A 17,023-nucleotide genomic window follows, 5' to 3' on the forward strand; every position below is an offset into this window, starting at 1 on the left:
GTGTTGTATTTCTATACAGGCACGGCAGGAACCTGTTTGCTTCCCTTCAAAAAAATAATACTAATCAAAAAATAACCTCACAAAACCCTCAAATTAAACAGCCTCCAGGACTGTCCACACAGAGCAGGAAGCTGCCTGCTCTGCATTTGGGAGAAAAGCCATAAAATAAAGTGGACTGAAATTGGGCAATGGGCAAAACTGCTGTGATCTGATTAAAGCAAATCATAGCTGGTTACTGGTTAGGAGAAACCTAAGAGAGATGAGGGGGTGCACGCTGCTTTCGGCAGGGTACAATACAGCTAGCAGTTGTCTTCCTGTGTACAACTACCAGGCACTATGAAAAATGTTGCTTAATTCCCCCCTGCCCCCCAGTATAGCAGTGCCTCTTGTTTCCTTCACTGGGATTCAAAACTGCCCAGCCATTTGCAAGACCTGATAAAGGGTGACATATTTCCCTCCCTTTAACCTCCCCCTATTCTTCCTCCCCCCCCTTCCTCTTTCCTGGAAAAATGAACATGCACAGAGATACTGCTCAGAAATGAGCCCTCAGCAGTTTAACTGGAAAAAACCCAACAACCAAAGCCCACTCTAGTGTTTATACCTGTGCCCTCTGGCAAAGTTTCTACTGGCTAGAGGTGTGAGTAAGATGCTGTGAGCAATCTAATTGCTCCCTGCAGGTCCTTGCTCTTGGACACAGCTCTCAGGACAGCTGAGATTTCGCCTTCTGGACACACAGAAGTCTCCCAGGGCTTTAGGTAATTTGCACTGCGTTCTAACACTGGCAACTATATCTTTGGTTAAATTATATTAATATACAGATCTGGGAATTAAAGACTTCACTTCCCCAACCTTCTCCAACTAGCTAGCTGCTACACAATCTTTCTTTTTTAAAAACACCAAATTAAAATCAAGAGATGAGGTAGAAATTAAAAGGCTTTGCTGAGCCTCTGTGCCCTGTTCTTTTTACCCAGGTGTCACTTGATACATGAGAATCTCTGGATCAGTTTTTCTCAATTCAACTAACCTTTTTTTAATTATAGGGTTTGTTGTTTTTTTTTATAAAAATGCAATCTGCCTCATGCCCCATGCTTCTCTTTGAAATGGCAGGCTGCTATTCTTAATGTTCAATCCATCTCCCTTAGTTTCTATTTTTTTTCAAAGACAGTATTTCTGTCAACAGCAATGCAGCAGTGCTGGGGTTGTTTTTTTCCAGGAAAATCTGAACTATGCAGTTCCATTGAAAGCCCAATGCTTACAGCTACCCAGCCCAGCAAAGCCTCACTTGAAACATTTAGGTCATTGCACAGACACTACTGGGCTACTCAATGTTTAACATTAAGATTACACTTAAACTCCTCATGGAACTGCCTCCCCAGCAAGCCCAGAAAAGCAGAAACACAGAACTGTGAGAGAGATGGCCAGGACTTCACAAGATTTGGCTCCCTGTGTGGGGAAAAGGGAAGGTGTTTCCTCCCAGCCAGTGGAATATTATTACACAGCTGATAACACCGGAGTCATCGAAGAGGAAAACAGACTGTCAGAACCAAAGATATGATGGCAATGCTGCATCCTAGCACTACCCTGAGTCTTGGTCAGGAGCTTGTGGGTCTCCCACACCTGTAGGCATCTGCTCAAAGACCATCAAACTGCAAAACCAGACTGGACAGAGATTTCATCTGAGCAAGACTGCACTTAACACATGTGTACACACGTACATGCACACACAGCAAACCTACCTGCACGATCCATGTAACTTGAGGCAGGTCTAGTCCACGTGCTGCAACATCCTTTAAAATTAACAAGGAATTTACTTTAGTAAAAATGCTTTGAAGATACAAGCAAAGAAAGAACTTTTCAGGAATGACAATTACACCAGGAAACAACTGGCTAAGCAAGTGGGAATTTTATGTACCTAGTTTGGGGAAGAGATGGACTGATGGTCAGAAATAAAATGCTGAGGGTTTAAAACACAGGGAATATTATTAACAGACTAATAAAATTAAAAAATATCCATTATTATGGCCCAAAGCCTGGAGGTGATGTTTAATTAGAACAGTCTGCTGCAGCGCCTTTACACGGTATCTGAGAGAATCATCTGTTGTAATGGTAGCGATACCTTTGGTTCTTCAGCTTGTTTCATTATGAAACCAGATCTGCCCATAGGCACCTACTACCCAACGAGCAACAGGGGCAGAATTAAATCTCTGGAAGGCAATGATTCTATGATTCTATTTCTGAGTACACCTTTCTCCACAGCAAGGCTAAAAAACAACTCCCAGCTGCTCATTATGAAAAAGAAAATGACCATAAAGCAAATGGTCAAGGATCTATGCTGTGAGTAAAATGTCCAAAGTTGGATTGATCTCCACCTACAACTAACTAGTTGTTTCTTAGGTCAAGGCCTGGAGTTGAGGAGCAGATGACTTGGGGGTCACCTGGTCAGCAAACAAGTTAGCAGAATCTGCAGGAAGCTCAAGTATAGCTCGAGGAGAGGAGACTTCAGCTATCCCTTAGATTTCCACCAGTCTGGCTTTGATTTGGAGAAACAAAACTCAGCCCTGAAGAAAAGAGTCTGAAGCTGCTGTCAGGAGTGTTATTTGATGTGCCAGTTGGTGAGAAATCCCATCAACTTGGAGAAGGACTTGAATGAGACCCTTCAGTTATCCACAGCCGGTATAGCTCAAAAACCCTCCCCTTTCAAAGGGAGAAGAGAGTTTAAATACTGTTCAAAACGGAGAGAGAGTGCCAACACGTTTCAATCTCCCCTCTTGATTTTCTGTTCATTAGTAATGTCCTCACATACTCCTTGGATTTTACATTCACCACGCGCAATAACAGAGCAGGTGTGCAGATTTAACTCTGTTAGGAAATGTTGTGGAACACATGTATCTTTTAGCTAGTTGCAAAATAGAATATATTAAGAACGTAAGCAGGGAGCTTAATGTACTAAAAATGTGTCAGCCACCCACTGAAGTGTTTTCATGCAACTCCCACACACGTTAAAAGACTAGGAAGCTGATGTTTTGGCAGCAAAGGCCTTCCCATAAGCACTAGCCAGGTTGCTTTGTGGCTCTAACTGCAGTGAAAGAGGAGCCACTTTCCACAGCGCCCACTCTGAAATAACACAGGCTCTCGCTCCAACGCGCTCATTAAGAAACGCCTCCTTCCCAGAGTCAGAACGAACAGATGTACAAAAAGCCATTTAAAGGAGGCTGGAGAAAATAAATCAAGAGAAGTCGGGGAAGGTGTACAGCAGTTACCAGGATAACAAGATTATAAACTCTACAGCACGATCAGACGGGAGTGCTGATGTCTGATTCCGAGCTGGCTGGCTCTCTTACACACCTCCATGCCAACAAGTCTTTGGTCTTTCCCTGTACTGTGTTTTCTCTCATACCCAATAATCTAGGAAAGTCTGTGTTTGATGGAGAGGGCTCTGACCTTGGGACAGGGTCAGTTTCCACAAAACAGCCAGTCAGTCAAGGCATCCCTGTGGTCAGGAGAAGGCACTTCCAACATGGGGAGAAGTAGATGGCAGGGGCAGGAGCCATCCCTCTCATCCAGCAGGACTCTTTCCCTCCTCTTCTAAGACAGCTTTTTTTAAACACCTCCAGCTTGGAAACTAAGGGCACAGAAAGTATTGTTCTAACATGCACGTGCCAAAGCGAGCAGGAAAGTTGAAAAGGTTAGTCAAAAGCCTAATAAAGAGCCATGGAGAGCATTTTATGAGGAGGCTCTCTCCCATCATCAAACCTTGTATTCACTATTGCTTTAACAGTGCCACCAACTCCACTCAACTGTTAGTGACACACAGCAGCGGCTATTCTCCTGGGATTTAACTTGGCTTTCTTTCAGAAGTGTCTTGGGAATTACTGGTAATCGGAGTATTTTGCAAAATCTCAAAGATTCCTCCTCCTGTAGCTCCTCAAAGACCCTTGTAGACAGCACCAAGGTAGAATATGGATAAAAAGTTTGAGTTGATTTTCCTTCCTCTGCTGGCAGAGCCCATGAGCTGCTTGCCCCTCAGATCTTTAGAAAAATACTTCTGGGTCACCTTACCAGGATAAGGAATTGTTGCCTCAAGCAACAATTAGCCAGTTTTACTAGCACTACATTTACTCCACACACAGGAGCACTAATCTGCTGCCAGCACTCTTTCAAGAAGCCCAATGGTTTTTCACTTCCCTTCTATTCCACCGCCCCAGCCTGCATCCCCCTTTCTATGCACGACCTCACATCACCAGACCTCAGGAATGGGGAAAACAGAATATGACACCTCAGCAGGTCACCACCGATTCCCTTCAGCAGGCAGTGGAAGGGAGGATTAAGTGACCATTTCACAGCAGCAAAGAGAAATAATCTACACCAGTGCAATTTTAAAGAAAACCCAGATGCCAAGCAAACATGACAACCTGAAGCTTTAACCATGTTCCTGTGCTGATCCCAACTGCCAGCCTGAGAATAGCACAATATCAAGGTACAGCCTGCCTCAGGACCCCCAGAAACACTGCAAGTTCTGCTCCAAACAATTCACATTACCATCCTGTGCTCGTGGCGGTGGGGTACACAGTGGTAGCTGCAAGGGAAGGGCGATAAGGACACGTGGGAATCGAGGTGCATCACTGCAGAAGGTCAGTACCAACACAGCCACAAAAGTTTTGCAAGGGCCGTGGTTTGCTCAGTGCCTCTCCCACAATCTAATTAGGGCAAAGGAAATTGCTAAAGTTGCTTTTGAAAGACACTCAATGGTGAGGTCTTGAAGGCCCTGAGCTTGACAATTGGCTGCCTACATGAGGCCTAGAAGTACAGATGGAAGGCAGCTTGCTCAGGTGCCAGGCTGTCAGTTGGATTAAAATGACTCATTTATTTACCAAAGAACCTCACAAAGTGCTTTAGCTAACAGGCAGAGAGGGCCTAACGGCTCTCCAAGCTGGGGAAGAAGCTCTCGCGCCTTCCCGGCCTGCCAAAAGTCATTACTGCCGAGTGTGGAAAGCCATCAGCAGGGTAGAGACCCCCGTCGGCAGGGTGACAGATTGGGCTGCGTAATCAGAGGAGGAAGGAGAGAGCACAGAAGCTGTCAGAGGCGAAAGCTCTTGGCTGGGGCCGCCAGAAAACTGGCAAGATGAGTTAGCGTGACTGAGTAAACAGCAAACAATCTCCAAATGATCTTTCCTCTCTCCCTGGAAGAGATGAACTTGTTTAAAAGGCACATCCCAAAGGAAGCCGCGAAGAACTTCGTGAAGGAGAGAGAAATAAATCTGGATGAGACCCTCTGAGATACACGGCCCTTTCTTTATTTCCTTGTCTGCCAGCTTATATCGTCTGGCAAAAATATTTCATGGAATATATTAATATACATATGACATAGAGCAAATTAATAAGAGGAACAGCAGGTCCCATTGCTTACTAGAGCGGAAAGATGGGTGGAGAACATGGCATAAGGGACAAGGGAAGGACGGCAACATTATTTGTGCTGCTCTTCTGAGAGCCAGGTTTCAAAATTTTGTGGGCAGAAAACGTGATTTCGCAGTGAAAAGAACAGAACCATCTTTCTGCAAAAGATTTTTGCTGATATGAAGAAAAGTGTCAGGAAAAGCAATGTCCTCAGAGGCAGGAGGTGGTCACGGTGCCTGGCTGCCCTTTGGACATCTGCGTTGGGGAGGCACCTGTAATGTGGGACTAGAGCAAAGTGTATCTCTATATTAAGGTGTCCATATGGTCCCCATTACTGTGGTAACAGGCCACCTCCTGGTTTCAATGCATTTGTCCTCCCAACATCTCTGTAAGATAGAACAGTGCTACTATCCCCATTTTACAGATGGGGAGCTGAAGCACAGAGAGATTTTGGACGCAGACACACAACTCACTGTGCTTAACGTGCTAACCATGTGCCAGCTGAGCCACAGTAACTGGAACTGTCAGGATCTGCATCCCTGCCTTGCAGTAAATGCAAAGTAGCTTAGATGGAAGTGAAGGAGGGCTGTGAGAAATGCATTACCTTAAGCCACCTTCTTCACAGCAATCTAGGTTAATTCACGTTACCTCCCATTTATGACAGGTGAGGAGCAAACACACAACTACTGCTGCTCAGCTGACATGTGGCTACTTGCCTTGTCATCACAATTCCACATCCTGTGTGGAGTCTGTGGCACAGCAGGAAATCAAACCACATCTCCAGTGTCTCAAGAGGGGGATCCCATCCACTGGGAGTTCTTTATCCAACTTCTTATTCTTCCTACCTTATCAACAGCTGTACATCTCCTGGCAGATTTTTCCTGCCACAGGCTGCATTCCCCCTTTGAATGGTCTCACCCAGAACTGATATCCCAGTGATTGCAATAATTCTGTTTTCCCTTTGTCTAAAGGTTGAACATTCACTGCCTTTCTGGACTCACTGAACTGAAAATTCAGTAACCAGACACATCCCTGAAATTTGTCGGTTACAGACAGCATGTGCATGAAAGATAAAGTTCAGCTTTTTATTATTTAGAATTCACCAAACACTTTTTATCTTCAAAACATTTAATCTGTACCACTGAGTGATTAAGCTTTGAGACTCTTAAACATTACTTCTATATACAGGGAAATCAACTTATAGTTTCACTTACACATTGCAAAGATACATTTTGCCTTGATCAAACTATTGAAGCGTACACACAAGCAGGATGCAATAGTACAATTTTAGGATTGTACCATTTTTTTTTAGGATAGTACAATTCTGGGATTGACTAGGATGCCATAAGCACAATTTCACAGGTGATGGAAAATATAATTTGGCAATGCTAAATCAAACACTCTTATACATATCACAGTGCTAGTGTGAACTGAGGGCGTAAAAATAAGAGAAAATTCATATCTGACTCCCCACTCCCCCCCAAAAAAATTGTAACTAGTTTCCTTTAAGAATAATGGTTGCAAGAATAGGAGTCATTTCAGAGCTGGAGAGGGTTTCTCAGCTCTAATTACTCCCGATCGCTGTAATTTACAAGTTTGCAGTGGGTAGAAATCGCCAAGATTCACACATTTTCAGATCAACAGCTGCCACTATTAGAGAGCAAATCGTGCAGCCTTCTGCACCACTGCAGCAGGCTTAGCTGTGGCACCGGCAGGTCAGACACGAGAAGAGGAAGGTGCCACCACAACACAAGGGTGCCAGCAAACTTCAGTAGAGGACAAGAATTTCTCCCTCAGCACCCTTGAAGGAAGCTTGAAGGGCAAAGCATGGAGAGCAGCAGAGCATGTGCATTTCTAATGACACCTTTCTCTGGTTGGGCTGCCTTTCCATCCTGGCAGGTTTTTGGTTTTAACCTTGGGGTAGTGATTAAGATGGGAATTATCACTTTACATGCCATTTACCTGGCAGTTATGGGGCATGCTACAAATTAGGATTGTGTTCTACTGACTGCACGTAGAAGGCAAAGTTCCAGCTTCAAATGAACAGATTTTTCCACACATAAGACCATGCAAAATACTTAAGAGGCCTCTTCTATAAGGCATAGACTTTTTCTGTATATGGCACTTTGCAGCAAAAGATCATGTAACAGTTTGCAAAGAGGGCATCAGTCCCCTTCTAGCATGTGAAATGCAGAAAAAGGAGATGACTTTCCTCAAGGTCAGACAGCGAGCTGGAATTAGAGCTCAGTGCCAAATCCTCTGCTCTACCATTAGATATCAGGCAGGCCCATTAGTGTGGAGCTGCAAAGGGATTCTCAGTTACTTACAGTGCAAAGCAAGACGCCCGTCTTGGATTTTAGGAACTCCTGGAAGACCTCTGTTCTTTCCTAGAGGATTGAAACAGAAATACGAGGAGTGTTTATGCACATTACAATCAGACACAAAGCAAATTAGCTAATGTAACAATTTAACAACTATGCCTCATTCAAAATAACAAATGAATTATTTCATTAATTCCAGTCAAGACCCTTCCTGCAAATGGAAAAAAAAACCACCAAAACTATGGAAGGCACAGTGCCTGGGGCAAGCCTGAACATGCCAAATCAAAGCAACCAACACCTCCAGAGTCTGCACCAAAGCATGGCCTGCATATGTCAACAAGCAGGAACTGTTTCATACGGAGAGAGGATCCACTAAAAGATTAAGCAGCAGGAACAGAAGCACAGGCAACACAGGATTTTGTGAATGAAAAATAAAGCTGGACACAAGAACTGCTGCCTGGAAATGGGTCCATCAATTTACAAATGTCTGTCCAGTCACACGATGGGCAGGAGAAGCCCATTTTGTTGACACAGCAATATAGTCGCATCACAAGAGATCAGCTTCATCATGTGCCCAATGGGGCATGCAGACAGTCTCTGCACTGACTGTGTAATTATGAAGTACTGAGGATGTTCAGCTGCACACTTGCCCATGAGAACTGTTGTGGGATAAGTCTTCAAAACATCAGAGCAGGAGAGATGAGACACTGCCCAGAAACTCCTGCCCAAGAGGGCAGTTGCCACAGAGCTCCCAGGAATGCCTTCCCATAAGAAAAGGCCTTGTACTGGTTAGGGCCATCAATGGGGCTGCTGATACTGGGATGGAGGTTGTTCCTTCCCATGAGTGCAGGTGCTTCCCAGCCTCATTCTTCAGCATTCCTGTAGACCCACTTCTAACATGAGCTCAGGCTGCTGGGAAGGGCTGGTCCATAGCCCCCAGATCCCAAATTACCCTGCCAGTAGTCACTGAGCCCCAGAACTGTAAAAACCCACCAGCCTGGCTCCTCATTTACCTTCAAAAACCTCCTTCTTTGTTGGTTTCCAAATCTTTCTAAGCACATTTTGGTTAGTTTAGCTAAATACGTAGGGGTGTGGGTTTTTCTTGACAAAAGCAACAGAAACAGATTCTCTAACCCATTTGACATCACAACTGTTTTGCTTTCACACAAGACAATTTCTGAGCACTAGTAACCAAAGGCCTCAGTAGCATCTGGTCTTCACTTGCCAGCATCACCTATTCACCCACATTCCCTCTACTCAATTGTGGGAAACATCTACAGACTCACAGTCCCTTGATCATATTCCATTTACTCTTTCCCTTTTCAGACCTCAGGCTGTCTCTGGACTCAGAAACACCATATTGGTTTCCTTCCTGTCCCTTTCGCTACCTCCTTCCAAAATACCCTTGTTTCCATGTTTCAAGCCTTGCTCCTCAGAGTTCTAGCTAGGAGTTAAGTGAATGTCCTGTTATGCTGATGGCAAAGAAGAAACCTTACACACTTGATGGGAAACTTGGGCCTTGCTGACACACTGAACCCTCTGCTGACAAAAATTAAAGAAGAGAGCACGCTGTATCTTGTTGACAATGACAGCCGCCGTGCTCAGCAGTACCATATGGGATCCACAATTTAGCTCCATTAATGCTCTTAATTTGAAGACATCAAGCACTAATTACACACTGGGTACTAAAAAGGCAAAACCCTTCCCCTGGTGCCAGCTACTTAGTGGTGTTCTGTTGGCTTAACAGCTGGTCAGGGTAGAGTTGGGCCAGACCAGGCCTGCTCGCTCGCTCAGGCAGGCAGGTTGAAGAAAGGCCAGACTGCAGGGACAGCAAAGCACATGTTTCTGGTCTCCACAGGATGGGAATGAGTCAGAAAAACAATGGCTCTTCACCTCTTGCTTCAGCAGAGGAGCTCTATTCATTTACCATCTCTGCTGTGCAGCTCAGAGTAGAGTGGTAACTCTCTCCATCACAGACCAAGGGCAGGACAAGGGACTGAATTTTCAAGGGAGGTCCCTCAGCTACTGAGAAACACTGCAGTGACAGTTCATTTGACACTTCTCCTGGCCTCTCAGCCCTCTGCACCAAGCTCTGATCTCATCATTCAGGCCTATCTGGCTAAAACCTAGGCATATTCTTGGGGTAGTCACTGTTCTATTGCCATTATTCCATCGCAGGGAAAAGAGCCGTCTGTCAAGACACTTCAATACCAAAGCCAAACTGCTCCATCCTCATCTAATGCGGGCAACTTACTGGGTAATAATGTTTTGGGGCTTGGATGAGGTTTTCCTTTGGCATTAAACCCTGTCTTGACTGCATGAGAGAGAGCCACAGATACATAAATGGTTTAAGTGCACCCACTGGGAATACTGAACGGCTGCCTCAGCCTGCTGAAATAACACCTCTTGCCTCTTCAGCTGTGTTTTTCAGATACAGCTACCAAGGTACTTTCCAGAAGTGGGACAATATTCTTATTCTCATTAGCAGATGGAAGAGTGAGGCCCCAGAGGTAAAATGACTCTCTGTCCTCTCTTCTGCCCTCCTCCCCAAAATAACCACACAATAAATCATAGGGAATGAGGAATAAAACTGTGTATCCTGACATTTTGAGAATACTTACATCCTGTTCCATGTTGCCATGCAGTCGTAGAAACTGTAAATGTGCAGAGGAGAGACAGGAACGTTCAGGTTTTTCTGACTCCAGCCCTCCTGAAAGCACTTTTAGAAGGAGCTCATAATGGAACTCCACTTGTTCACAGCTGGAGAAAAAGATGATCATCTTATGGTGTTTTTCAAACTGCAAGAAAACCAAGAAAATTGCATGTGACCATTTCCACAGTCCTCTCCCAGGATTATCCAGAAAAGGATTACAGAGTTTGACACCAAACACTAAGCCCACAAAAGATGCATAAGTACATGCTGCACAGGTATCTCACTGCAAGCATGAAAGACGCAACAGCACCTCAGCTCTTGTGGCTCCCTGTACACTAGGCTGCACTTCAAAGCCCTAGCTCTAATCCATGCTATCCTTGACAGAGTAACAGATAAAGGAGTTGGAAAGGGCAAAAGGCTACTCAGCAATATAAATGCAAACAGAGTCTCACCTTGCATTTCTCAAGGATAAAAGCTGCTAACGTAACAAGCCTCAGTTTGCTGGGGACCATCATGACATACTGCTTGAGCTTCTCTGGAACAGCAAAGTTTTCCTGGCCCATACAGTCTGATAAACTATTGGGTTCTCCATCTGTTTGTGATGCTGGTTTGAGCCCCTTCTGCATTTCATCTGCTATGGAAATGCTGATGGGATCATTCAAACTGATATCGGCCAGACGTGTTACTCCTAAATCAGAGATGAGAAATGAATGAGATTCAGCCTACATTGCTGCTGTGAGGTTATATTCACATAAAACTCCCCAGCTAACACAATTCCAGTGAAAAGCAGTGAAGGGCAAGGCAGTGACTAGCCATGCCTCACTGGCTGACAGAACGCCCCCACAAATGTCAGACTTTTAAGGGCTTAGCCAGGCTTAGTTTCTGGGGACTCCACCAAAAGCATAACAAGACTCTTCTTCAGCCAACTGTGCTATTTCACATTACATAACCGTCCTGACCAGCTAAAAACCAGGACTGCCAAATGCTGTCTAACTGCAAGAAACCTCAAACCAAACCAAACCCAACTAGATCTTCATTCTATCGAGAGGGCAGCAGTCATGAGATCTGGCTCAACTCCTGCCTCAGCAACTGACTTTGTATGATACCAAGCAACTGCTGTACTGTCCTGTTTTTAGGTTTTTGCCTTAGTCCTGTATCTGTAAAGCAAACAAACAAACAAACCAGTGCTTCCCAGGTTTGTAGTGCCTTTGCTCTGGAATTAGAAACACTTATGCAAGGATCATGTACACTGACATAAATTCTAGTAATGAAGAACAAGTATCATAAGCCCAAAGAAATTAACCAGCATTATTCAATTTCTGCAAAGGGCTTCAGATTGGGCTGTAATATAATCAATATTCAATCAACTTTTTTTGCAGTAGTTTATCATTATTCAGATATGAGACACCATCTGTCTATAACCCACCTTCCGTGAGGGTGGCTGACAGCAGGACATTCTGTCGTGTCTCTCTCTCAGCATTTAAAGCATTGAGTATCACAGCTACATCCTTCTCAAAGCCCAGGTCCAGAATCCTACAAAAACAGAAGAGGTGATGAAAGATGCTGTAAGGAAGGAATGAGGCAAAAGCCTTCATAAGCCAATCAGGAATCAGGGAAAGTGCTAGAGCTGATCAGATCTTTAGTACATCTACCTTCATGTTCCATCTTCAACTTCTGCCACGGGCAGACATGTCAGAAGACACTGAGACAATCTCTGCAATAAGTATTTGTACAATTTTCTGTCCAAAGGGGACATTTCCTCCTAATTCCAGACATCTGGTGGTTGGCTGAGGCTACTGAGCATGAATGGTTTCAAATTGCGTGCACGCTCCCTCTTATTTTAAAAGTGTTTAGTGAATTATCAGATGTAGATGCAGAGGGTATAGTAATTATTTTCCATATATATATATATATATTTACAGATATACTTAAAACACTTTGGAATTTACCTGTCTGCTTCATCAATAATCAGCCACTGAGTGCGACGGAAGTGAATACATTCTGTGGACTTGATGTGATCAACCAGGCGACCAGGAGTTGAAATGAGGATATTTATCCCTTTACGTAACCTGTGCAGATATAAGGAGGAGGACAAGGAACCTACAGGCTACCAGTAGCTCTGGAATAGGAACCCAGGCTAAGGAACTGATACCTACAGAGGTGAAAAATCACAACTACAGTAAAATTATCAAGGACAGTACTTTCTCACTCATTAGAACTGGAATTTCTTGCATGGCTGAATTTTATCCTTGATCATCGCTGATGCTCAGAGGCATACTCAGTGACAAAGACATGGTGGAAAGAAACAATAATAAAGAAATTAAAAAAAAAAAAAGCAAAGCTAGGTTTTCTTATCTAATGGAGTACTTTTCTTACTGTCAAGAGTAAACTTCTTTTTGTGTATGCTTATACATAGAGAAATGAAAATTCCATTTTGGATTAACAGCTTACAATTCAATTCTTGAAAAGGGAAAAGAAAGAGATTTTTAACACCAGGAAATCTCTTCTCCAGAAAGCAATTTCCCCCATAACAAACACTGTAGACAGCACTCGGTGGTAAGCAAATACAGGTGTTTGTCAGAAGAGGGGGAAAAAAAAATACTGACACAAGAGATCATCTTCTCAGAAGGCTCATCAACATTTTAGAAATAGATCCAACCAGGGGAAGTGAATACTTCCTGCTGACCCAGTCACTGTGTCTGTGTAAGATCCAGGGGGATCACAGCTTGATCCAAACTCACAATCCTCTCGCCCTGTAAGCAAAGCACTCCAAAGAAGGGTAACAGATAAAAAGGCTGTATAGCAGAAGGACCCAAAATACAATTTAAGAAGTTGGCTTCCTACCTGGCTTTTTCTGATTTTCTCTTTTCTCCCCCCATTAGCACTCCAGGCACAATCCAGGCAAATGGCTACAGAAAGGAAAAGCAAGACCAACATAGATCCTTCTTAATAAAGAGACAGACTAATCCAAAAATGATGTTTCTGGGCAAACAGAGAACAGACCAGGGCTGACAGCAGCATGCATCTGATTTGATCTAACGGGTACAGACTACGTGCACTCTCCCAACCACAGCTACTATCAATGCCACCTTTAGTTCTAGCCACATAACTTGCTTCCCACACTGTCTAGCAAGATAGAAATGCAATCATTTTTGCACCACTTCCAATCACATAATAAGAATTGGTTTCCTTCTCCCCATGCAGCCTAGATGTTCAAAGACAAGCTACAATGCTATTCCTTCATCTTGCCTTTAAGCAGTATCTTCCTGCAGCCAAGGAAAATGTAAGAAAAACACAGGACTGATACAAGTTTGTAAATACACACACAGACCTACACACACACAATCACTGTGGCTGTGAACATTAAATGTCAGTCTCACTGATATTGGCAGGAGTTTTTGCCACTTACTTTAATGAGGTCCAATCCTCATCAAACCCAGTATTGCCCAGTATTTACAGGGGAGATAATCAAAGCACAGTACTGCCATTGCCTCACCCCCCAGGAGATGCAGGACAGAGGCAGAGCACAGCTTGTAAGGATTGTACAAATGCCTAGCTGGTAAACAGGCTTAACTTTGCATGGGTCACTGCTTGCCAGAAATACTCCAACAGAATAGTTTCTATAAAGAGAGTTCTTTTTTTAGGGTTTAAAATAAGGAAGATGTCTAAGCAAGATCTATACAATATAAAGTCAGCAGCTGGCATTAAGAGTACTTGGGCCAAAAGCAGCTCAACTAGCCTTTCTGTCCCTCAGAAACTACACAATCAGGTCCAGTCAGACCACAATCTAAATCTCCTGCTCTGAGTCACTATGACAATTTACACTGGACTTAATAGGTACTACACATTATAGGTAGCAAAGAAAAATTAAAGGGGGTCAATCCAGACTTCATCCTTTGAAGGACCACCTCAAAGTCCACTTATAGTAACTTCTAAATACTATGGAAGAAGACTGAACCTCATCATGACACAACAAAATATAATTTAGTAATTCCTGCACTAAAAAGACTTGGAAAATGTGTTATTATTTCAAAGAGAAGAAGGAAAAAAAAAGAAAGTGGAAGTGGGACTGTGGATCAGATAAATGATTTAGATACCTTCCAGCCCCACTGTAAGATGCTCTGCCTCAATTAAAAGGAAAGCACTATCATTTAATTTTAAAGGCCTTCTAATTTTGCCAGCCATTCAATTGGCAAAGCAGTTCACCAAGTTCTAGTCTCCATCTGAAACCCATCTGCCTGGTATTAGTTTCAGTAAAACATACTTGTCATTGTGAGAGTTTCTATTCATAACTCAGACTAGACAATGGTAGGTACTTCTGAAAACAAAACATTGTGAAAATCAACTGTGCCTGTTATGAAAACATCTGTGACAAGGTGCCATAATTAATCACTCAGTTGTTCATTTAATAGTTTAAAACATGCCACAGGGAAATCACACAAATGCACTTAAAGACAAACAGATTTATATTTAAGGTTCACAAATCTTGCCAGATGCTGGATTTCCTCAAACATCCAGTGGAATTCACACAAACTGAAGCAGTTTAGCGTATACAGCAAGAGGCTCAAGGCATAAGAACACCACAGAGCATTGAGTTCTTACCTTAAGTAGTTTCTGCATTGTATCAAAACTCTGAAGGGCAAGCTAAAGAAATCAACAAAAGAAAGTGAGCTCTGAAAAAGTCCCCAGTCCACAAAAATGGTTAGGTCACTTTGGCTCAAAATCTAAGGTAATCTAGTTATGTAGAATCCTGATTATGTCCTTAATTTTTGGTGTAGAAGCTGTGATTCTCTTGCATAATCCTTTTATCATATTTGGATTTATTCAAAAACCTCTCTACTGGTTCAGCTCCACAAGCCAGCCCTCAGGACAATACAGACTTCTGCTGGCTTCTGGGAGCGCCCCAGGGAGAAAACAAGCTGAAGTCACAGAAGGTTTTGCTCCACTGGAAGGGTGGAAGGGGAAATCACAGAGTTTCTGGAAGAAAACTGCTATGAAAAGGAAATGCAGTTGGTTATCTTCTGACAGTCAGGGCTGACCACATTATTCCCTCACCTGACCCACGGAGTGATCACACCACTGGATCTTTCTACCTCTGGGTTTCCCAGTCAGCAAAGGAAGACACGCTAAGTACAAAGTCTGCAAACCTGAAGGTCTGGTCAGTAGGAAACATTTAGCTGTGGGGTTTCATGTGCTGCCTGACAGCCACTGCTGCTGTGGCAATGGTGACAACAGAGAAAGGCAACAGTGCCACACTGACTCATCCATGGAATGAGTATGTGAGCAGAGCTTAGTGCTGGGAGTAAAACTCTTAAACGCTCTGACTACACAGGCTACATCCTATTTGCCAAGCTCTCAAGAAAGGCTGTTGCTTTCACGACAAAGTAAAAGTAATACCAAGTGTAATTACAAGTTATCTTCCTAACTACTCTCAGTGGCAGCCCTTCAAACAAGCTTACAGCTTCCTACGTGCTTAGTATTCATACAGCATCCTAGAGAGGCACTAAGTTTGCTGCTGTAAAAATTTAAATAGCTTCAGAGCTTTCTCCTTTCATGGAACTGAGCTGAGATTCTGCACTGCAGGTTGCATAAAACATTGTGCCCCAAACTAGAGCCCCATCAGCTCTCCAGATGGAAATTACGATCATTTGACATGAAAAAACCCCAAACCAACAAAAAAGGTTGATACCCTCCCCTAAAATTGCCTTTGTGATTGTGAAACTGCAAATAATGTAAGTCAAGTCGAAGGGAGTTCAGCGGAGAAACCAACTCTTGGATGCCTCATTGCCAGCATCCACTTGTGGATTTGAAAAAAAAGGCTTTAAAAATTCAACATCTGTATAAACCTACATATTGGCAAAGCTGATTTAATTGGGTTTATTTACTCCCCGCGTCAGCTAGGCAAAGTTCTTCCTCATGTGCACTGAGCTACAGAGTTTCTCCAGCTTTTGCAATTATTTGCCACTGCATGAGGAAAAAAAAAATTAGATACCTTCTTTCTTACTTTGGTACAGTACCAAACCGGAATGACAGCACACATACAGAGAGCAAGGGCTCTCTCTGTCAGGGCAAGATCTGAGCAACAGGAGAACAGTCCCTGGTGGACCCACATCTACAGGGTCAGTGTTCAAACACTCAGAATCAGAGAGAACAAAGGCCACCTACCTCTCTTGTTGGGACTAATATGAGTGCATATGGACCATCACTGCGCTGCAAACAGAGAAGACAAGAAGCCCAGTGAGAATGTAGCACTGATACATAGAGCACTTCCACATCTAACTGCTGTAGGCTGCCAAAGTGAATTCTGAAGGGTTTGAGTACAAGTTTTAGAGAAAAAAGTATGATCAACAGTGTTTAAAATACCAGTCCTGCACTGCCTTCTCTTTGCTGCTCTTGGAAACCTGCTCAGAGTCACACCCAACATTTTATTCCATACACATGTCATTCACCACTGTATTTCTGAGTTGCAGAAATATTCTCATGTTTGATGCACAGCAACAATCTGTAGGTAGCAGCTGCAGAAAGGAACAATCCAGGGTGAGTTGGAAACGTTTCAATCCATAAGGAAAGTCAGGATGTTCTCTTTCCAAAAAGCACACAAGAGATGGCAGATCCAGAGCAGCATTTTCTGCTCAACCAGATGATCTGGGAGCAA

At 43.5% G+C, this 17,023-nt stretch overlaps 1 protein-coding gene across 1 annotated transcript in view; it reads right to left on the reverse strand.

The window, feature by feature from the left end:
- Window positions 1-17,023, reverse strand: part of DDX31 (DEAD-box helicase 31) — a 48,567-nt gene that overhangs the window by 27,575 nt on the left and 3,969 nt on the right. The window contains exons 7-15 of the mRNA XM_084272657.1: window positions 16,534-16,578; window positions 14,971-15,012; window positions 13,213-13,277; window positions 12,318-12,437; window positions 11,795-11,901; window positions 10,821-11,056; window positions 10,337-10,513; window positions 7,722-7,781; window positions 1,737-1,787 (exon numbers count right to left, since the gene is read on the reverse strand). Of these exons, the coding sequence (XP_084128783.1) occupies window positions 1,737-1,787; window positions 7,722-7,781; window positions 10,337-10,513; window positions 10,821-11,056; window positions 11,795-11,901; window positions 12,318-12,437; window positions 13,213-13,277; window positions 14,971-15,012; window positions 16,534-16,578 (903 nt within the window). The remainder of the gene's footprint in view (window positions 1-1,736; window positions 1,788-7,721; window positions 7,782-10,336; window positions 10,514-10,820; window positions 11,057-11,794; window positions 11,902-12,317; window positions 12,438-13,212; window positions 13,278-14,970; window positions 15,013-16,533; window positions 16,579-17,023) is intronic.

The sequence above is a fragment of the Gallinula chloropus genome (assembly GCF_964237585.1).
Source record: "Gallinula chloropus genome assembly, chromosome: 18".
Taxonomy (NCBI): domain Eukaryota; kingdom Metazoa; phylum Chordata; class Aves; order Gruiformes; family Rallidae; genus Gallinula; species Gallinula chloropus.